Genomic DNA, 21,093 nt, shown 5'->3' with positions numbered 1-21,093 from the left:
TCCTCTTTTCAGCATGAAATCAATAAATCAATCTCTCTGCATAGTGAAGGTCAAATTATATTGATCAAAACATGCATTTAACCAGATGCATGTTTGGAACAAAACAAGGCAGATCTTTGGTGCTTGGATACTACCGGACAAAACAAGAAGTGCTGCATCTTTCTTTACAGAGAGAGAGAGCGCGCAAGGCTGCGAGAGAAACGCGGACGTGACGTCACTGTTAAGTACCCCTGTAACGGTCTATCTTCCGTCTACCAGCCAAGCAAAAGCGTGTAAATCGCTCTTGGGATTTCCTTACTCCAAACTCGCCTCTGGTTGTCACCGCGGGCTGACTTGACTCTGCACTAAGAGGTAAACCCCACCGACTTTAAACAGTGGAAATTCACGCAGCGGTTGTGTAAATGTGCCTCTTTGCTCCCGAGCTTCTCCAGAGGCCCTTGTTTACATCTCGATCCCCGGACTAGAGTGGATGAGAGGCGGAGGCACAGCGGGAGGGGAATGAGGAGGAGGGGTGGCTACCTGGCTAGCTCTTATGTTGTCAATTCTTGTTGGGGAATACATTAAAAGTGTTGCTTGAAAACTTTTGCAAGTGTGTTATGAAGGTGTTCAACAGTCGTAACTCGTCCGAGTCGTGGCTTTGCAATTGCGTGACTTCCTCTGCTCAACAGAAATACCAGTACGCTAGCCAGGGAGCTAATCCGGCTAACGGTAAGTTAGCCAGCTGTTGTGTGGATTTAACTTCAGAGGCGCTTTGAGCCGAAACGCTGAAGTCCAGGAATGACCGGGTGCTTATTTGCGTAATTTAATCTCGACTCTCCGCTACCCTCATCCTCCCACAAGACCTGTTATCAAACCTGTGCTGAGTCGCTGTAATACATTAGCCTAGCAAGATGTGTGTCACCCAGTTTGCTGCCTATTTTTATCCTGGATCGGGTGGAATGCGAGCGTTCGTCTGTCTGCCGGGGCCGACTGGCAGGCTTTCCCGGCTAACCTTGTTTTCTGTCCAGTGGCTATTTACAAAGTCACATTTTGAACACCGGTGCCAGCAGTCGTCTTTGATCCCGTGTCTGTTGATCAAATCACATGTCGAAATAAGCCTACTAGAGGGGCCTTTGTGCTGTCACTGTTTTAGTTATCCTCAATGTATTTTCCGTTCAGAAGTGGGGGATTACTTTGTATTACACGGCGAAGACACACGTTTTCTCCATAAGTAAAAAAAAAAAAACGCAAGCTTCTCGCCCATATTTTTAAAAAACGTAAAGTTCTGTGCAGCGTTGGTTTTAGAAAGTAAATGCAGTTTATATAAAGCATCTGTCTGTGTTAGACCCCAGCCGATATACTGGGGGTCCAATATTAGTGGCTAGAATTAGGTAGGAGTTATCTATGCGTATTGGTGTTTATAATATGGAAGCTTGTTTCCAGCACTGATAATGAAACTTTGGGGCATTGCTCCAAAATTTGTAGTTGTTCATATCAGTTCATACCAGAACTCGAAATTCTGATATGACCTGAAATGATGGCTTAGCTGTGCCTGGCCCAGTGGTGCAAACAAGCTTGCATATTTATGACTCATAAATGAAAATGTAAAAAGTAAAGAAGAGACTGATGAAACACCTTTCACCTCTGTTATGAGTGTTATCGTTGCATACTTTGACCACCAGAAGGGACTTGTTAACTTCACTGTTGGCAACACACATTTTTGGAAACACTAACATAAACAGCTGATGATGTTCAGCAGAGCTAAACGGAGAGTAAATGCATAGCTATACTGAACAGATGCTAATGAAACATCAGGAAACATCAGGAAAGTTCATCCTTGGGAAAGATGTGAGAAGCTGAGTCATGTAAGTGTAACTGAACTATGAACCCTTGAAGTTAGGGACCATGGATTTAATCCAGTCACAGCCATTCATCTTAACATCATTTTCCTTTTTTTTTTGTTTTCTAGCTTGTCAGCTATAACAAGATTTAATTTTCTCATTAGACCACATTTTCTTGTAAATGAACCAAATTTGGAAACTAGCAATTGGTCTTCCTGACTTGTTGTGAGGTATGAATCCATTTAAGTGTGTTATTGAGAAATTTTCACAAAAAGTCATTGCAGGCTCTCCTCAGTGTGTGAACCACCAGGTCCTCTGTTCAGAATGACTTTAATCACGAAGTCAACATTTCATCCACACATAACGAAGACAAATTAATACTAAAATCCACCATCTACCTTCCAGTTAAAGTGTATTTAATCACATCTCACAAAGACTGTTGCCAGCTTGATGCAGTTCACAACACTCTAGGAAAGTCAGTATTGTTAACGGTCAAAAGTAATGGTGGTCAAATTCATTTGACCCAGTATCGCTATCTCATCCATCTGTGTTCCCCAAGGAAGAAGACATGTGATTAGGTTATGTGGTTCATTAGTTCATTCCAGTTTACTTCAGTTTGTCATTAAACTTTGGCACAGGCATTTTTTCATTGTTTTTTTTTTTTTGTCTTTTATTTATTTAGTAACAATCATTTTAAATCAATTGGTTTGTTGGGGAAACATTTTAATCTGTGTTTTATTTATTTCCTTTTTATCAGAACACAATTTTCTAGAGATTATGGGACATTTGCTTTCTACCACATTGAGGATGATAACTGATCATTGTATTGTATTTTGACCTTGTGAGCCAATGTTCCAAGGTATTACTCAGAGATTCCTAGAAAAGATATCATGGTAGTAGATGTTTGACAGCGGTGAAAGCCCTGTTCAACCTTATCTGCAGCTTATAAGCTTTTATGTTTTCAAATATGATTTCTATTATTTTATGGTTCCTCCCTTTTTCTTTTTTCCCCCAACTAGAGTTTATTACTCAGGCTTTTTTTAATTTTATTTTTATCATTGTTTATCTGTCAATACATGTTTGTTTTGTTTGTTTGTTTTGTTTAATTTAGCTTTGCAGTATGTAATTTGTTTACAGAATTATGTAGTAATAAAAAAATAGAAGGGATTTATTTACAGTAGTCTGCAGAAATCAAGTTTATTTGTCAACACAGTCTGAACTCTCTTAGCCATGCTTTGTTGTAATTTCTTAAAGTAGTCTTCAGAAATAGTTCTCCAGGCTCCTTGAAGACATTCAAAGCTCTTCTTTGGATCTTGGATGCCTTTCATTTTGTTCTCTTGTGTCAAGATGATCCCACTGTTTCAGTAATGTTGAGGTTCGGGCTCTGGGGAGGCTGGTCCATGACTGACAGTGTTCCGCTGTGTATCAGATACTTTTCATCTGCCATTAATCGTTTTTTCGGCCTGCCACTTGTTCGTTGGTCCTCAAATTGTTTAATTTCCTCATGTTTTTGCCAATCTATGCCAGGTTTTTGGGTTATAGCATTTTGGGAATCACCTAGTTGGGGTAAAATATTATTTTTATGCCTGACAAACTGTGTTATCTTTAGCATTTTTTTTTATATAAGGAAACAAATTATGTGTTTTTGTGACAGGATGCTAGTATCAAAGTGCATGCAGGTACAATTAGTTTTTGCCAAGTTGTCTGTTATGTATAGACACAACACTGGTTCATATCCTGAGTTAGGCGCCTTCTTTAATGCTTGAATGATTTGTAGGTCAGTGTTAAGAAACTTAACAAACAAACAGAAAAATCTTCTGGAAATAGTCAAGCACAAGGACTGGGTTGAAAATAAGTGAAAAAGCAGCCAAAAAACCCCCACAAAACATTCTTTGAAAGATCTTCAGAAAACCTGGAGAACTATTGCTCGAGAGCACTTTAAACAATTACAAGAAAGTCCGGCTCCTTCAAATGAAAAAATAAAGAAATGATGGGTGGCTGAATGCTTTTGCACAGTACTATAGATTATTTACGTGCTCACTAGGGCAGGGCAATATGGGTAAAAATATTTATCACAATATATATTTGAAAATTTTCCATAGTGATATAATTGATGCGAGACAAATACTTTACAACTCCACAAATTTATTAGTGCAAAGAAAAAACCCCATCAATGTATTTTCACATAAACAAGCAGCTGTTTTTTTTATGTGCATTAAAGCTATATAAACATTTAACAGTGCAAATGCAAATTCCTCACTGACAGTTTAACCAAAAGGCATTTCCAGTGGAAATTGGCCGACATATCCTGAGCATAACCATAATAGGGCTGGGTATCGTCACTGATTTCTACAATCGATTCGATTCCAATTCACAAGGTCCCGAATCGATTTGAATCGGGGAAATTGTGACTCAGACAGTCAGAAATATTATAATTCTGATCACACATCAGTACATTTCCATATTTTTTGTCTATAAAAAGAAAGCTGACACTTGCGAGACTTTATCAAAGGTGTGAGCATCACAGCAGATGCCTTTGTCAAAGTAACTGAGGATAAAACACAGAAATCCTGGCCTGGGATTTAATAGCAGATGACCTTAAAAATATTCTGCAGTAGATCAAAAATGAAAGAAAACCATTAATCAACATATGAACATTACCTGATGCTGCTGAAGTGAAGCAGAGCAAAGTTAGAGGTTTTATTAGAGACGCAGCTAAGCGTTTTGCAATTTTGCATAATTGTAAAATTTTTTAATTTGTTCAGCAGGCCTATTGAACAGCAGAAATGAGACTTTCTTGTCGGAAGTAAGTAAAAGGAAAAAAACAGCGTCCGACAGCGCTATAAACAATGGTAGACTTGTGCGAAATAAGCAAGCGAATAATGCAGAAAACAGATTTTTAGATGTGAAACTGTTCGTGAAGTACACTGAGAGAGACAACGAGCTCTGCATGAAGTGTGATTTTTTTTTTTTTTTTTTTTTTTTTTTAATTAATTTATTTTTTTATCGTGGTGGAAGCAAAACAGGAAAAGTAAGAGGGAATTCATGACGATGTTTATGTGAAGCGTAGTTTGGATCTTCTTTTGCTGCTGGTTCAGTCAATATTGTTTGGAGAGAGATCAAACCTGTAGCTTCAGAATCTAGCGCAAAAAGGACCTAAACACAAAGCGCGGACCCGCCGAAACATCAGAATCATTGAGCTGTTGGCTTTCAGCCCCGACCGTGTCCGTGCCGTCGGGTGAGAAAGGCGACATCTCACTGATTCTGATCCGTCGGCGGGTCCGCGTTGTGCAGAGTCTGTGTACCTGCTCTCATTTACTGTTTTAGCTGTTTGGTGGTTGTTGAAATTTTGTGAGGTTTAACCTGAGGGCAAAAAAAATATTTAAAAATCGATTCAGGATTTTAATGAATCAATATCACGTTATCCAAATGGTAAAATGGCCTGTATTTGTATAGCACTTTTACTAGTCGCTAAGGACCCCAAAGCTATTTCCACAACCAGTCATCCACCCATTCACACACACACATTCACACACTGCAAGTGTCAGTGCCAGAATCGATTTTAATCGATAATCAAAACCCACCCCTAATGTATAATATCCACAAAACTTAGAGTCTATACACACACACACACAATGCGGTAATATTATGTTGAAGCAAAGTACATAGTACTCCGTGAGCCTCCTGACTACGGTAGCCGTAACGCTCCGACGACGCATCAAGCGGTGCGGCTTCGTAGTTTAGCAAAGTCGTACTAAAACATTTTTTGACAAATTTTTGAGTGCCGGGTACCACATAAAATAGGTTCGGTAATAACGACGGCCCGCTTGCATGCTCTACCAAAAAATGTGCTTTGTTGTGTATCTGACGGACGAAATCCAAACCAGTTCCACACCACTGAAGTTGCAGCATTTTTACAACCAATTCTGGTTCATCCGTTTCATTCAATGATCCGCTTTCGCTCTTCTCATTCTCCGTCAGCGCCATGCTTTTTCCACCATGTGCATATGAAAACAAAGGCACTGCGCATGCACGTTTTACCCATATTCTATCGCGATATTTCATTTTCTTATCATTGCCTAACATTATACCGGCATTACCGTAAAATGTATGATATTGCCCAGCCCTAGTGCTCACTTCATTGTACGTGTTTACTTTGTTGAAATGGAGAAAATGGCATTAGAGACTCTCACCAAAGTAAGAAAGTCAACATTGAGTGGCTTAGTGCACATGTTGTGTCACTGTATTTTACCATGTGATAATGCAGGCATCGTCTCTAGATTTACTTATGTATTTATTGTCTTTCATGTACACAAATGGTGTTTGTAAATGAAACTTGAAGGGAGAGGGCAGGCGTGGACAAACGGCTTGTTTTGGATTAAGAAGCTAGAATTGCTCATTCTAACTCTCTCTCTTTTTTTTTCTTTTTTTCTTTTTTTTCCATTTTCCTTATTCAACTCTCTTTTTCCCCTTTTCTCCAGTCTTTTTCTCCTCAGATTATCCAAACAAACCTTCCAAATGAGTGACGGGGAGTGTGACTTCTTTTGCTTCTTCCGCTGCTGCTGAACGCGCTGTGTATGCGCTTCAGGCAGACAGGAAGGCACGGTGTCTCGTAGAGTGAAGTGGCACGAGAAAGTGGAAACAGGGCAGCGAGAAACGAGGAGGTGGCGCATCAGTCAAGCCATTTCAGCTCATTGGACGAGTAGGATCCGACAGGTAGGCGGGTAGTCTACCTGTCCGGGTTATCAAATCAGTCGACTGGATGTCTGTGGACATGAATAGCCAGGCGTCGGATAGCAACGAGGAAGACTTCGGGGTGAACTCAGAAGAGGAGGATGAGGATGATGGAGGAGAAGAGGAGGATCCGGGTGATATTGCAGGATACTACGACGGAGTGGCCAGTGACGTGGAGCAACAAGGCGCCGACTCCTTCGATCCAGAGGAGTACCAATTCACCTGTCTGACCTACAAAGAGAGCCAGCGGGTGCTGATGGAGGAGGTTAACACTGTGGCTGCCGCACTGAAGGTGAGTGGAGCTGCACTCTTCTCAAAAACATTGGTTTAGTGTGTGAAATCAAAATCTGAAAGGCAAAAGCAGGGTGCAAGTGTGTTTTGGTTGTTTTTTTTTTTTGTTCCCCCCCCCCCCCCAAAAGTTAGATAATTCAGTATGGGTCACCCTCATCTGTCATGCCTCATATGTCATGTTATTGAAAATATTACAAATCTAATTCTTTCTTGTTTACAAAGTTTCATAAGAAACAGTAAATCGCAGGTACAAAGTTATCATGGATCACCAACAAAATTGCAGTTGGGTAAATTTATCTAATGAACCAAATTATTATTTATTTATTTTTCAATTGGAGCAGAAACTATTGGAAAGGTGGATAAGAGAGAAACAGGAAATGTTGCAGAAGAGTCAAGGAAGGCATGCGGTGGCATGCAGTCTTGCATCCTTCCTCATGCATGCTTTACTCATGCAGCCCCCTTGGCTTTAAAAACAAAAGGAAAAAAAAGAAAAAGGCAGTGTTTCCAGTAGTTAGAATTCAGCTGATGCAGACTAGCTTGTGGTATGTGTTACCCGTGGGAAAACACACCTTAGAACAATGTTTCACATGTTCATGTGTGAAAATAGATGGCACAGCGTTTTTCAGGGGCCATTTACTCTGCTCCTAATGTCATTAAGATGTAGTTTTCAGCCAAAATCTTTCATGGCATGCATTTTTAATTTCTTTTTGCTATTTGGGCTGATTGGGGCCCGATGAATGTAAAAACAAAGACTTATAAGATTTTTTTTTTTTTTTTTTTTTTTTAACATGACTTTTGTTCTTGAGAAAAATTAGATCCACATATGAGGACATTCACTTTAAATTTCGATAGAACAGTGGCAGTATAATGTTCTCGTAAGTGGATGTCAGGCTCTTGTAGAGCAAAATTTAGTATTTTGGTCTAAATAACCCAAAATGTGATGTTCACATATGTGGACACCAGGTCCTAGGAGGTTAACTGCAAAAGACCTTTTTGAAAGTCTAGATCACAAAACTTGCTGTCAGAAGGTTCCAGGCAAACATAAAAAAAAAAAAAAAATCACCAATACCAGTCTTTTGAACTGATGGAATGTAAAGTAAAACATTTTGACAATGAGTGAAGGTTTGATTGTAGGAAAAAGGGCGACTAATTGAAAACATCTCCTCTGCTGTTAAGTGCAGGGATGGATTTGGGCGTGTGTTGCAACTAGAGGCAGTGGATTTACTTCAGTCGTATTTCAATAAATTCTTGAAGCAATTATTAGTATGTGTTTAAAAAAAAAAAAAAAAGACAATGGCTTCAACTGCTCTTGTTGTAAAAATACTTCGAAGTCTAAAAGGGGCAGGGTTGCAGATCAAAAATCAGTGGAGAGACCTGAAAAGTGCAAGAATCATTCAGATGGTGTTTGCAGTCAAAAACAGGCAGAAATTCCCTAAACAAGAAGTGAAAACATTTACAAACTGTGATACTTGTCAGTGGGATGCTATAAAGAACGGAGAACTTTGTAGCACTTTTGGTCTGGGCTGTAAATCTTTTTAAATCTGTAAAAGATTTTTTTTAAAAATCTTTATCCCTTCAGGTCACCTGTTTTGGGTAACATTGCTAAGTCGACAGGTTGTTTTCCATCAACATGTTACTTTGCTCACAGTTCCACACAGTCAAATTTGACAGCTGCACAGCACAACTGCAGTCCCCTGTTAGCAGAGCTGAGGCATGTGTTTTTCTTGATGGCACTAGGTGAAATAAACAAGTATGTCTCAGTGCCTTTGCTGGAATAAGTCCTAAGGGGTACTTTAAGAGTTTAAAACACAAAGACAGTGTTACATTTAAGAAGACTTGGAGTGTCTTTTCTTTATTATAAAATTGTAATGGCATTTCTTTTATCGTAAGCTCAGCTCATCAAATCTCGACATTCACTACTTTGAACGAACTGTCTACTTTTGCCACTAAGTCGCTTGTTATGTAGCAGAGGTCTTACTAAGGAGGAAACCTTTGTAGGTCAGGACCTATAATGCAGTGTTTTGAACATCAGCCAAACTTGGATCTGAGTCATTTGTAGAATTACACACAGAACTCGAGTAGCAGTCTTTCAACAAAGGGAGTCACGCACCAATCGTTTAAGCAATCTTTTATTTCTTAGAATTGGACATCATCGAAGCAACATCTCAACATCTCTGCGTCCCTTCTTTTTCCCACAGGTTGTACCGTCAGTAGCAAAACTGATCCTAGTGCATTTCCACTGGCAGGTTTCACAGATATTGGACAGGTATGTCTCCACTGCTTCTCATCTTTGCAGAATTTCTTTTACACTGTCTGTTCTTCACATCCATTTCTCAAATTTATTTTCTGCCCTTGCACTTTCTTTTCTTCACTGTTTTTATCTCATCATCTTCCTGTGTAATATCACTCTGCAACTGCCCCCCCCCCCCCCCCCCCGCACACATTTTTAGTTCGCTCTGACACTCTTTTCTTTTTCATTTTGTGTTGTTTAAACTGCACAGACTAGATGTTTGTTTTGTTTGTTTGTTTGTAGTTGTTGTTTTTTAAGCCCATCATTTTTTTTAACAACTTATGGCAGACGGTATCAAAAAAGTTAATAAACTTAAATTACAGTTACTTTTAGTACTCATTGATACTTAGTAACACATTCGACTTGATATCTCTTCAGGCATTTAACATCCACTTCTTTGTTGATCAACTTTAATGTGCTGTTGAGTTCCTCATTTGACCTCTGCTTTCCACAGATATAAGTCCAACTCATCTCTGCTCTTGTCAGACGCTCTGGTCCAGCCCAGCAGCACGTGCAAATCAGTCACTGTGAGTGGGGTATAATCATTTGTTGTCACTGATTCAACTCTGTACTCATATCTGCATCAAAGTAACTGTGATTGTAATGCACCAGATAATCCACTTGTACTAACACAGCTGATCAGAGTACTCTGGCTTTATATTAATACGTGAAATTTTGTCTTTATTAAATCTTTATTTAAAAAAATAACTTCTACTTACAATAAACTTCTTAGCTCAATGTATTTTTATTTTCTTTATTGTCTTTTAATGTGTATTTGTTGTTTTAAACGCACTATATTAATAAAAATGACCTTTGACTGCTCTTGTCAGAAACTTTGAGCTTACTAACAAGCTCTCTGGTTCATCAGGCTGATAATCTCGATTTCTGTTTCAGGCCCCTCAGTCCCTCCAGTGTGGTGTGTGTCTACAGGTCGTACGGAGAGACTCTCTGCTGGCACTGCCCTGCCAGCACTCCTTCTGTAAAGCATGCTGGGAGCAGCACTGCACCGTACTGGTCAAAGATGGCACGGGAGTGGGTGAGTACACAGCAAGCGTGTTTGTAAGCATCTCTCTAGTCATCAGAGCGGTTATTAGAGTGGGAGTGAGTCACAGTTTGTTTGATCAGAGCTCCCAAACGTCTGTTCAAGAATCTGTATGTCTGCACTTTGTATATTTATGCGCTGGTATGTGTATTTGTCCACTAAGGGTTTCATCACAGTTTCAGCCTCTGATCTGCCTTGCTTTACTGCCAAACCAGCGTAGTTTGCAGAGTGGTGTTTAATTTGCGCTACATCAGCCACCCAGCAATACCATGTTTACTAACAGAAAACACTGCAAATCCCGGATGTCCATATTTATTTGTGCTTCTGCACGTGTGGAAAATTAAAGAATGTCTTTGGACTTGGAAGATAAAGGTGGTGTAATGTGACCTTTTGATGATTTCCATCTGGTGTGGAGTTAAACAGGCAGACATGCTCCTGCAGAAGCCTCATTTATCAGTGTGTGTCTGTGAAAGAGTGTGCTTGTGTCAGCAGGATGGCAGATGGGTGTGTGGGTGTGTACATTGATCGTTTCTAAGTTTTTTTTGAGCATTATACTGTAGACCTGTGCCAGATACCTTTCTTTTCCATGAGCGGTTACTGCTGCTCCTCACTGTTACTCACTCAGCAGACGAAAAAGAGAAACCAGTGTAGCCGCAGGACGAGACGAAGACCTTACACTCTGACAAAAAGTTGGTAAATCTAGTTACAAACCTATGTTAGCAACAACTAGATGAAGTGAAGCCTGACGATCGCTCCTGTGACTGAGAGAGGTCAGACACCTAAGCTGAGATCCAAATGATCAGAATAGTCCAATATTTGGGTTCAGCTCTTGTACATTTTATGTGTGATAAAGTGCATAGTTTACCAGGCTCCCTGTAGCTGCATGTGTGTGGGAGTGCAAATGCTTTAGCAGTGAAATGTGTGAGGATGTTTGTGTGCACGTCCCTGTACTGCCTTTAACAGTCTCTCTGATAAAGTCAGTCCATGTAACCAAGTCCTTCTCAGTCTGATAAGTGTCTCTATGTCAGCTGCACTAAGGAAGGGTCTGTGGTGACAGATGACCCCCGTCTAGTTGTAGGTCAGTGTAACACAAGAAACCAGCTTACTTAGGCCAAACATGGCTGCAGTGGAACTTTTGGATGGCTGTAATTAAATTTAAAGAGTGGGTTTATTTGTACTATTAAGCACACAGAGGTGTTAGAAGTCACTGTCTACATCTTATTTGTCTCGCTGTCTGTGATTTAGGACTGTAATAAATGTGCATGTGTCTGTGTGTTCAGGTATCTCGTGTATGGCTCAGGACTGTTCCCTGCAGATGCCAGAAGACTTTGTCCTGCCACTGCTGCCAGGAGAGGAGCTCAAGGACAAATACAGACGCTACCTCTTCAGAGACTATGTCGAGGTCTGTGACAGTCTCTGTGTTTGCTCAGATACTGTGTCAAAGTCTGCATGTATAGTGAATGAGAAGCATCTGGAGAGGCAGTGAGAACTGAGTTGGCCTATTTGTGTTTGCTTTGAATCAGTGAATGTTGAATCAGTGAATGTTTGAATCAGTGAATCAGTGAATGGATTTAAAGATGGCGCCGGTGAGGTCGGCTGCCGTCACGACTGCTCCGACCACTTTTTCTTTGTCTTTGTTTTTTAAGTTAGTTTTCAGCGTTTCTAAATCGGCAAAATCACCACCATTGGGTACATTAGGTATGACAGTGACACTCTTGTTTCTATTGGTATACAATGTACTCACAATTCGAAGTTTTTAACTCCGGATCCGAGCTGGCCGAGTGAGATCTTGAGGGAGAACAAAGGGAAGCGGCGGCGGCCTAGAGGGAAGCGAGCCGGCGTCAGGAACAGGCTGAGAGCTCGTGCACACCGCACACCTCTGCCTAGCATCCTGCTCGCCAACGTCCAGTCACTGGAGAACAAGCTTGACGACCTCAGGGCCAGGATAAAGTTCCAGAGAGACATTCGGGACTGCAATCTCCTCTGCTTCACCGAGACATGGCTGAACCCAGCGGTGCCGGACCACGCCATCCAGCCGGCCGAGATCTTCTCGGTTCACCGCATGGACAGGACACGGGACTCGGGGAAGTCAAGGGGAGGCGGCGTGTGTTTAATGGTGAACAACAACTGGTGCAACAGTGCGAACGTTGTTCCTCTCACACGCTCCTGCACACCAAATCTGGAACTACTGTCCATCATGTGTCGTCCTTTTTATCTACCTCGGGAATTTACATCGGTCATTATAAGTGCCGTTTATATTCCACCACAAGCGGACACGGTCACCGCCTTATGCGAGCTGCATGAGGCACTCACACAGCACCAGACACAACACCGGGACGCTGCGCTTATTGTGACGGGGGACTTTAATAGCGCCAACCTCAAACGCGCAGCGCCGAACTTTTATCAACACATCTCCTGCCCCACCAGAGGTGAAAGGACACTGGACCACTGCTACACTACGGTCAAGGACGGCTACAAGGCACAATCCCGCCCTCCGTTTGGCAAATCTGATCACGCCGCCATCTTCCTCATGCCAAAATACAAACAAAGGCTGAAACAGGAAGTTCCGGTTCAGAGGAAGGTCGCGCGCTGGACGGATCAATCGGTGGCCGCGTTACAGGACGCACTCGATGACGCAGACTGGGGCATGTTCAGAAACAGCTCCGACGATGACGTCAACGTGTTTACGGAAGCGGTTGTGGGATTCATCGGGAAACTAGCGGATGATACCGTGGAGACAAAGACTATCACAACGTTTCCCAACCAGAAGCCGTGGGTGGATAAAACCATCCGCGACGCTCTGAGATCCCGCACCGCTGCCTACAACACGGGACTCACGACGGGGGACATGGACCCGTACAAAGCCGCGTCATATAACGTGCGGAGGGCGGTGAAAGAGGCGAAGCAGCGCTACGGGAGGAAACTAGAGTCACAACTCCAACAGAGTGACTCTAGGAGCCTGTGGCGGGGACTAAGGACAATAACGGACTATAAAGCACCAACAACCGGTATGACGAACGCGGCCATGACTCTGGCAGACGAGCTGAACACTTTCTATGCTCGCTTCGAGGCTGCAGCTAAGGACTCCAACAATGCTAACGGCTGCAGACAGGAAGATACTGCCAGCACCGGAAACGTGCTCGTCATCTCCGAGCATGAAGTAAGGAGAGCCTTCAAGAGAGTGAACACCAGGAAAGCAGCAGGACCAGACGGCATCCCAGGTCGTATCCTCAGAGACTGCGCATACCAGCTAGCTCCTGTGTTCACTGAGATATTCAACATCTCTTTATCTCAGTCGGTGATCCCCACATGCTTCAAAGAGTCCATCATTGTTCCTGTCCCGAAGAAACCCCACCCTGCTTCTCTCAATGACTATCGCCCTGTAGCCCTCACCTCAGTAGTGATGAAGTACTTTGAACATTTCTTCACTACCAAACACACTGGACCCACTACAGTTTGCTTACCGTCCAAATCGTTCCACAGACGATGCCATCTCTCATCTCCTCCACACATCACTCACTCACTTGGACACTAGAAGGGGGAATTATGTTAAAATGCTCTTCATAGACTACAGCTCTGCATTTAACACCATAATTCCCTCCACACTCACCACCAAGCTGGAGCATCTGGGACTCAGCTCATCTATGTGTCTGTGGATCTCCAACTTCCTAACTGGCAGACCACAGGCAGTAAGGATGGGCGGACATGTCTCAGCCTCCACCACTCTCAGCACTGGAGCCCCCCAGGGGTGTGTTCTGAGCCCCCTGCTGTACTCTTTGTACACATATGACTGTGTGGCCACTACCAGCTCCACCACCATCATCAAGTTTGCTGACGACACCGTCGTGGTGGGCCTGATCTCTGATAACAACGAGACGGCCTACCTGAAGGAGATTAGGAATCTGGAGAACTGGTGCCAGAGGAACAACCTCCTTCTAAACGTCAGTAAGACAAAGGAGCTGATAGTGGATTTCAGCACTAAGCAGGAGAGGAACTACCAGACCCCTGTCATCAACGAGTGCCCAGTGGAGAGAGTGGACAGCTTCAAATACCTCGGAGTTCACATCACGCAGGACCTGTCATGGTCCTGTCACATCAACACCGTGGTGAAAAAGGCCCGTCAGCGTCTCTACCACCTCAGACGCTTGAGAGACTTCCAACTGCCCTCCAAGGTGCTCAGGAACTTTTACTCCTGCACCATAGAGAGCATCCTGACGGGAAACATCTTAACCTGGTTCGGGAACAGCACCATGCAGGACAGACGAGCTCTACAGAGGGTTGTGCGGTCAGCTGAGTGCACCATCCGCTCCGAGCTCCCTGACCTGCACTCAATCTACAGCAGGCGGTGCTGGACCAAGGCCAGGAAGATCGTGAAGGACCTCAGCCATCCCAACAACAGACTGTTCTCTCTGTTGAGGTCAGGAAAGCGATTCCGCTCCCTGAAGACCAACACAGAGAGACTGAGGAGGAGCTTCTTCCCGCAGGCGATACGGTCTCTCAATCACACCACCACACAGTACTGACCCACACATACAGTTCTTACACACACTGGACATTCTGGACATTGTTTCACTTCATTACTTAAATCACGCTGCTGTTATTGTGTATATGCTGCTGTTATTGTGTATATATTTATTTATATTTCTTCATACATTCTTATATAGTTCTATATTGTGTATTTTGTTGTACAGTTATTTTATTTTCAACTTTAATTTATATATTTTATCTTATTCTCCCAGTTAAATTTACCCTTCATTCTAATTTGTGTTGTACAGTTATTTCATTTTTAACCTTAATTTATATTTTATTCCTTCCTAGTTAAATTTACCCTTTTTAATTTTTCATATTTATTTCCTATCTTATTCATAGCCTTTTCCTTTTTTGTTTTCTTTAGGTCACGAGCAGTTGTCCAAGCATTTCACTACATATCGTACTGTGTATGACTGTGTACGTGACAAATAAAATTTGAATTTGAATTTGTTCCACACACAGCGTGAAATCTGACTTCTTTCCTGTATATATGTCTGTCTCACCAACTAGGTATCTTTGTTAATGCCAATTCTTATATCTCAATCAGACAGTCATTTCCAGCAATCATTCCCTCAGATGATAAAGAAATACATCATCAGTTGAAATTAATTACCAAGGTTGTCTTATGTCAGATACTTGTGCCTACATTGGAGGTGAATTCATTAATTGTCTCTTTGTGCTTTCTGCAGAGTCACTTCCAATTGCAGCTGTGTCCAGGTGCAGACTGTCCCATGGTCATCAAAGTGCAGGAGCCACGGGCACGTAGAGTGCAGTGTAGCCGCTGCAGTGAAGTCTTCTGGTAAGTGACACATTGAAGTTACAGTAAGAATTTCACACAAAGTAGATTATTCATTTCTTTTGCTGTCTAATTAAAAGTCTCATTACTATACTGTTGTTTGTTTGTTTGGGAGGGGGGTGTTGTTGTTTTGGATTTTTTATTTATTTATTTATTTTTTGTGCTGGCTATGAATCCTGCTAAGTTAGTAGAATAACATGCTGCTAAAAATAAAAACAAGACAGATTACTATTATTTTCTCACAGATTTCACTGAAACTCTGAAACTTGATTTTAAATATGTTTTTATCGAGGCTCAAAACATTAAAAACTTGCACATTTACAGATATGCACAGAGCTAACAGTCTTTCATGAATTAGTAAATTGGATCATTGTTTCACATACAGAGGTTTAACTAAAAATTATCCTCCGAAGTTTTTCCCCTTATGTGACTTTTTTTAAAATTATTATTAAAATCTTTATTTTATGAATCCAAAAGCTATGGGGTGAATTATTTGCAGAATTTGTTACTTGTTCAGACTTTATGTGGTGGAATTATGTCGCTACTGTAATTGGTTCATATTGTTTTTCCTGAGAACTTTACTCAGTTTTAACTTCGGTCTGTTTTTTATGTCACTGTAATCAGTGAAGCTTATCACTGTCTTTGTTTGTTATCTTTTCCTCAGTTTCAAATGCCGTCAGATGTATCATGCACCCACAGACTGTGCAACAATTAGGAAATGGCTGACCAAATGTGCAGACGACTCAGAGACTGCAAACTACATCAGCGCCCACACTAAAGATGTAAGAACATCTGCATGTAAACACACTGATATGCGCATGTACTGTAACTGTTGCTTGCACACACTTGTGCGCCTGCACACCTACTTTCGTTTTGAACTCTCCGTTGGTCACAAATCTTGCACAGTTTGAAAATGTAATTTGTATAAACACTGCAGATTTTCAGCTCGGAGTAGGAAGTTAAGAGCTCTGTTTGTCTTCTAGTGTCCTAAGTGCAATATCTGCATTGAGAAGAATGGAGGGTGCAATCACATGGTGAGTCAGAGCTGAAATTCACACTTTCCCAGAACACAGGAAACACTAAAAATACATTCACATTCTGAGAGCTGCTGTCCTCAGCTCTAATCATTTGCCACTTGCGTGAATCATTCCAGAAAGATGTTACTTATTTGTGTTTGCTTTTCATTTATTAAAGTCTCTAAGCTGTATGTGTGACAGCATTGTGTTCATTAGTCTTGTGTGATCTGCCGAATGGCTTTGATTCACGGTCCTAGTGAATCTTAAATTGTGTTTTCAGGTTTCTGGTTCACTAATTTGACTTCCTCCTCTTTTTTTCTTTCTTTCTTTGTTTCAGCAATGCTCCAAGTGCAAACACGGTAAGTTGGCTGTCTCAAAATGTCACACCTCTTCTATGATTCAGAGGAGGATTCTGTGGAGCAATTTGCATCCATCTGGGATAATGATTGCATTTCCAAGAAATTTCCAGTCACGGCTTGCTACTATGTTCTTGAAAACAAAACGTTAGAAGCTGCGGTTTGGCGGACTAGCAGACACGGCTTCTTCTGAGCTACTCCAATTATCAGTTACACAAAAATGTGGTTAAATCAATCTGTCATTCATTGACATAACAATATATTATCACATCATCCTCTTTAGACTACTAGAAATAAGAACTGAAGTTATAATTATGGCTTTTTTTACTTGTGTGTACTGTGAAGTCAACATGTGCTGTGGAGAGTCCATAAATCTGTTTTGTTTTTCCTCTTGTGAAAGACTTCTGCTGGATGTGTCTTGGAGACTGGAAGACCCATGGCAGTGAATACTACGAGTGCAGTCGCTACAAAGAAAATCCTGATATAGTCAACCAGAGCCAGCAGGCTCAGGCCAGAGAGGCCCTCAAGAAATATCTCTTCTACTTTGAGAGGGTAAGCTGTTTTTCCGTAGAAAGGCTCCAGGTTAAACAAACCTGACTTTTTATGTCCTGTTTCCAAACACTCTGATACAAACCTTTTTTTTTTTTTTTTTTAAATTTCATTTTCTCTGAAGTTTTATTGGGTTGACAGCTTCTTACACTGTCAACAAACCTGCAGTTTTAGACAAGAGGGAGCTTAACATTGTATAAAAGCTTTGTGGGACATTGGAAATTAAAAGATTCTGCACCCCATCTAAAGTGTCGTACTGCTAGAAACAAACTAATATTTAATTTTTTTCCCACCAGTGGGAGAATCACAACAAATCTCTGCAGTTGGAAGCTCAGACATACCAGAGGATTCAGGAGAAGATCCAGGAGAGAGTAATGAACAATCTGGGAACCTGGATCGACTGGCAGTACCTGCATAACGCTGCAAAGCTACTGGCAAAGGTACTGTGGCTGCATGCATGCATGGGTAGTGAGTTACAGAGGTGGAAATGCAGAAATGGGGAAGCAGATGCACATAGGGGAAAAAAAATATCAACCGTGATCTATTTATTCATTTCCTTTGGGCTGAATCACAGTTACAATTAAGTTTGAGCTGCAAATAACTCAACATCTTTGATTAACTAGAATTCACAAACACACTGAGCATGTGGTCTCCCGGCATATCAGTGTAAATGTGCAAATACACTTTTAACACTGCACTGATCAACTGGTTCCTTTCTGCTTTTAAAGGATTTCAAAGTGAAAATCTGCTTTGTAACATGTCTATGAAAATGCCTCACATGCAACATATGTGCTGCTTGGGTTGAGTATATACAGATGGTGATAAAGTTTAACTTTGTGATGCTTAAAGTTTTTAAATCAAGGTTTTACAAATTTGAGTTTTTGTGTGCAAAGTAAAATAACTCAAGTAAGCCTGTGCAGTGTTGTGATTGCATGTTGTCTTGTTCCTAGTGTCGCTACACACTGCAGTATACCTACCCTTACGCCTATTACATGGAGTCGGGCCCGCGCAAGAAACTGGTGAGAAACAAGCTTCAATAAATGATCTAATATCAGCTGTGATTTCAGTGCCTTCCTTTTACTGTCCTACCACTGACTTTGTATCTGTTCAACAAATGTAATTGTGACTTCAGTCAGATTTCTCTTTGGGTGAGGGAAGTGATTCTTTTGACCTGACGTTTGTGTTCCTCCATGTGTCCTCTGTAGTTTGAGTACCAGCAGGCCCAACTGGAAGCAGAGATAGAAAACTTGTCGTGGAAGGTCGAGCGAGCCGACAGCTACGAGAGAGGAGGCGAGGGGGAGCTCAGCGCCAGTGACAGAGGGGTGAGAGAGTATACTAAACAATGGGAGGGAGGGGAAATGCATTAGGTGTGTAAGACAGGGAAAACTACAGGATGAGCCATGGGAATCTGTTGCTGGTTTCATTACATCCAAGTAATGACAGCACATGAAGCATGGTGGAGTATTTATTTGTTGTTGAGTTGATTCCCAAGTAAAATAGGTGACTTTTTGTTTTAGGCAAGTCCATGGCTCATTAATTTGATAAACAGTGGATCTCAGACACAAGGGAATAACTGATCCTACTGAGATCCATTAGATGGTTCAGTTCATTGATGAGTTTTGGATTTCAGTGTTTCATATGATTTTTATTGACAGAAAAGTATTGGTTTTTTTAAATAATAGTGAGTGATTTCTTTTTCTTTTTTTTTCTTTCTTTCTTTTTTTTCTTTCTTTTTGCAGGATCTGGAAAATCAGATGCACATTGCTGAGCAGAGGCGACGCACGCTGCTGAAGGATTTCCACGACACCTGAAGCTCCATCGCGACTGCAAAGCACCAGCATCTTCCTCTTTACTTTCTTCCTTCCCTGCCTCCTAACCTTTACTTCCTTCCATGACCACGCCTCGGTGCAGTCATACTTTACCCCCTCCCTCCTTTTGCTTCACTGCACTCACTTGTTTGCTTCCATCTTTCCCTCCCCCTCACTTCCATAAGGCTGCAGGGCCACAGAGTGGCACGATTGTATCAGCCGTACCTCTTCATCATCCCCACCCCGTTTACAGGTTTTTGCCTCAAAGCATCACATTTACCGCGGTTACACTGGTTTCAGCATTTCAGATCTGATCATGTAGGTCAAAGCTCAGAGGTCTTCTGCCAGCTGCTTTGCTTTTTATTTGTCAGTAAACATAGAGACACTGGCACCAGCACCTGAAAGCAGAGTGAAGCCTTATGAAAAGAGAGCAGAGCTGCTTTTTGCAAAAACTTGCTGGTGACCTTTTGTGGCATAATCTCTAGTCAAACTGCCATGAATGGAGAAGCTTGTGTTCTGATAGAGATGAGGAAAAGCTGGGAAGAGGATTTTGTTTCTTTTATTTATTTTTTTCTTTAAGCAGAAGGTGCAGATGGGTGGTGTTACAGCGACCATAATGGCTAGATTCCACTTGATGGTAGTTGCACATGCGAAGCTGAAATTTAGTTTCCTCTCCAGATATTTTTTGGGGGAAGAAAACACTGAGTGTAGAAGTTCTGTTGTTGGGGTTTGTAGTGCATCATCTTCTCACTGTTGGAGAGTGATATCTTCAATGATGGGTGCCACAGCCCTCTCATATGATGCAAGAACCTGCATCATGCTGGAGGGAAGGTTTCATTTCTTTAACAAACACTTGTTTGAACATTCACTTCTTTAGATTCAGTCACTAGTTTTTTTTAAAGTAAACACACCTTCCCTCCACTGTTTTGTCTTTTGCTCCAGCAACCGCTGCCAGCAAAGAGTCGTTATGGCCGAAGTAAAACTACCGAATCGGTCCCGTTCTGGTCTCCGCATTCTGATGCTGTCGCTCAGTTGTGCTCAGCTAATCTAGATCCAAGCCGGCGTGATCCCTTTCTATTGCAAATCTAGCATTAGCACCTCCGCTGATCAGATCATGAAGTTGTTATGAAGCTGTGAGTGTAATCTCTGCCATTTACACACACTACAGCACCTCCCACTGACATGGCATGCACACGCCCACACACTCACGCTCAAACACTCCGCTGCAGAAAACAAACTGTTAATTTTTCTCCTCGTCCCATCTCATGCTCTCCTCTTTCTTTTCCATCATCCCCCTATACTTTCTTTTGCCCTCGTTTTCTCTTTTTCCTTTCCCTGCTGACATTGTTCACTTTTCTTCTGGAAAATGGCTCTTCATAGATAGATTGTTTTAAAAAAAATTGAAAAAAAAGAAAATACCAAAAAAAAGCTGTAATTTTCAACGGTTGTACATTAATACAGAAATAGAGTTACTGAGAGAGTTTTTAAACCGGATCCTGTCTCTTGTGTGTTAATTACAAACACCACTTCACACAGAATTTCACTTAAAGGTTTAAAGGACAAAAAATCAAGTTGTTTTGTTTTGTTGTTGTTTTTTTATTTTAAGGAATTTTAATTATTTTAGTTTTTTACTAAATGAAAGGAGAGTGATGCGGCGCTGATGCGGACGCTGCACCGGTCCGTCGTGGTGAAGAGGGAGCTGAGTGTAAAAGCGCAGCTCTCAATTTACCGGTCGATCTATGTCCCTGCCCTCACCTATGGCCACGAGCTGTGGGTAGTGACCGAAAGAACGAGATCGCGGATACAAGCGGCGGAAATGAGCTTCCTCCGAAGGGTGGCTGGCCTCTCCCTTAGAGATAGG

General features: G+C 41.7%; 1 protein-coding gene across 1 annotated transcript; it reads left to right on the top strand.

Annotated features, from left to right (window-relative positions):
• The first annotated feature begins 193 nt into the window (after positions 1 to 193).
• On the top strand, positions 194 to 20,726 carry arih2 (ariadne homolog 2 (Drosophila)). The gene is made up of 15 exons (XM_004553996.3): positions 194 to 351; positions 6,302 to 6,846; positions 9,044 to 9,111; positions 9,590 to 9,662; positions 10,030 to 10,171; positions 11,458 to 11,579; positions 15,397 to 15,506; positions 16,168 to 16,285; positions 16,487 to 16,537; positions 16,857 to 16,878; positions 17,276 to 17,427; positions 17,721 to 17,864; positions 18,375 to 18,443; positions 18,630 to 18,746; positions 19,164 to 20,726. Exons 2-15 carry the CDS (start codon positions 6,583 to 6,585, stop codon positions 19,233 to 19,235), a joined length of 1,524 nt encoding a protein of 507 aa, XP_004554053.1. The 5' UTR covers positions 194 to 351; positions 6,302 to 6,582; the 3' UTR covers positions 19,236 to 20,726.
• The last annotated feature ends 367 nt before the right edge of the window (positions 20,727 to 21,093 follow it).

Source organism: Maylandia zebra, linkage group LG20, assembly GCF_041146795.1.
Source record: "Maylandia zebra isolate NMK-2024a linkage group LG20, Mzebra_GT3a, whole genome shotgun sequence".
In the NCBI taxonomy this organism is placed as follows: domain Eukaryota; kingdom Metazoa; phylum Chordata; class Actinopteri; order Cichliformes; family Cichlidae; genus Maylandia; species Maylandia zebra.
Note: the sequence above shows the minus strand (reverse complement) of the source record. Positions and strands in the feature narration are given on the sequence as shown.

What these genes read in the sequence shown, in the direction of transcription:
- arih2 (XM_004553996.3), top strand. Translation starts at nt 6,583, where the DNA reads ATGTCTGTGGACATGAATAGCCAGGCGTCGGATAGCAACGAGGAAGAC. An exon ending in GTTTCACAGATATTGGACAG is followed by an intron (nt 9,112 to 9,589) that starts GTATGTCTCCAC and finishes TGCTTTCCACAG; the next exon opens with ATATAAGTCCAACTCATCTC. An exon ending in ATGGAGGGTGCAATCACATG is followed by an intron (nt 16,538 to 16,856) that starts GTGAGTCAGAGC and finishes TCTTTGTTTCAG; the next exon opens with CAATGCTCCAAGTGCAAACA.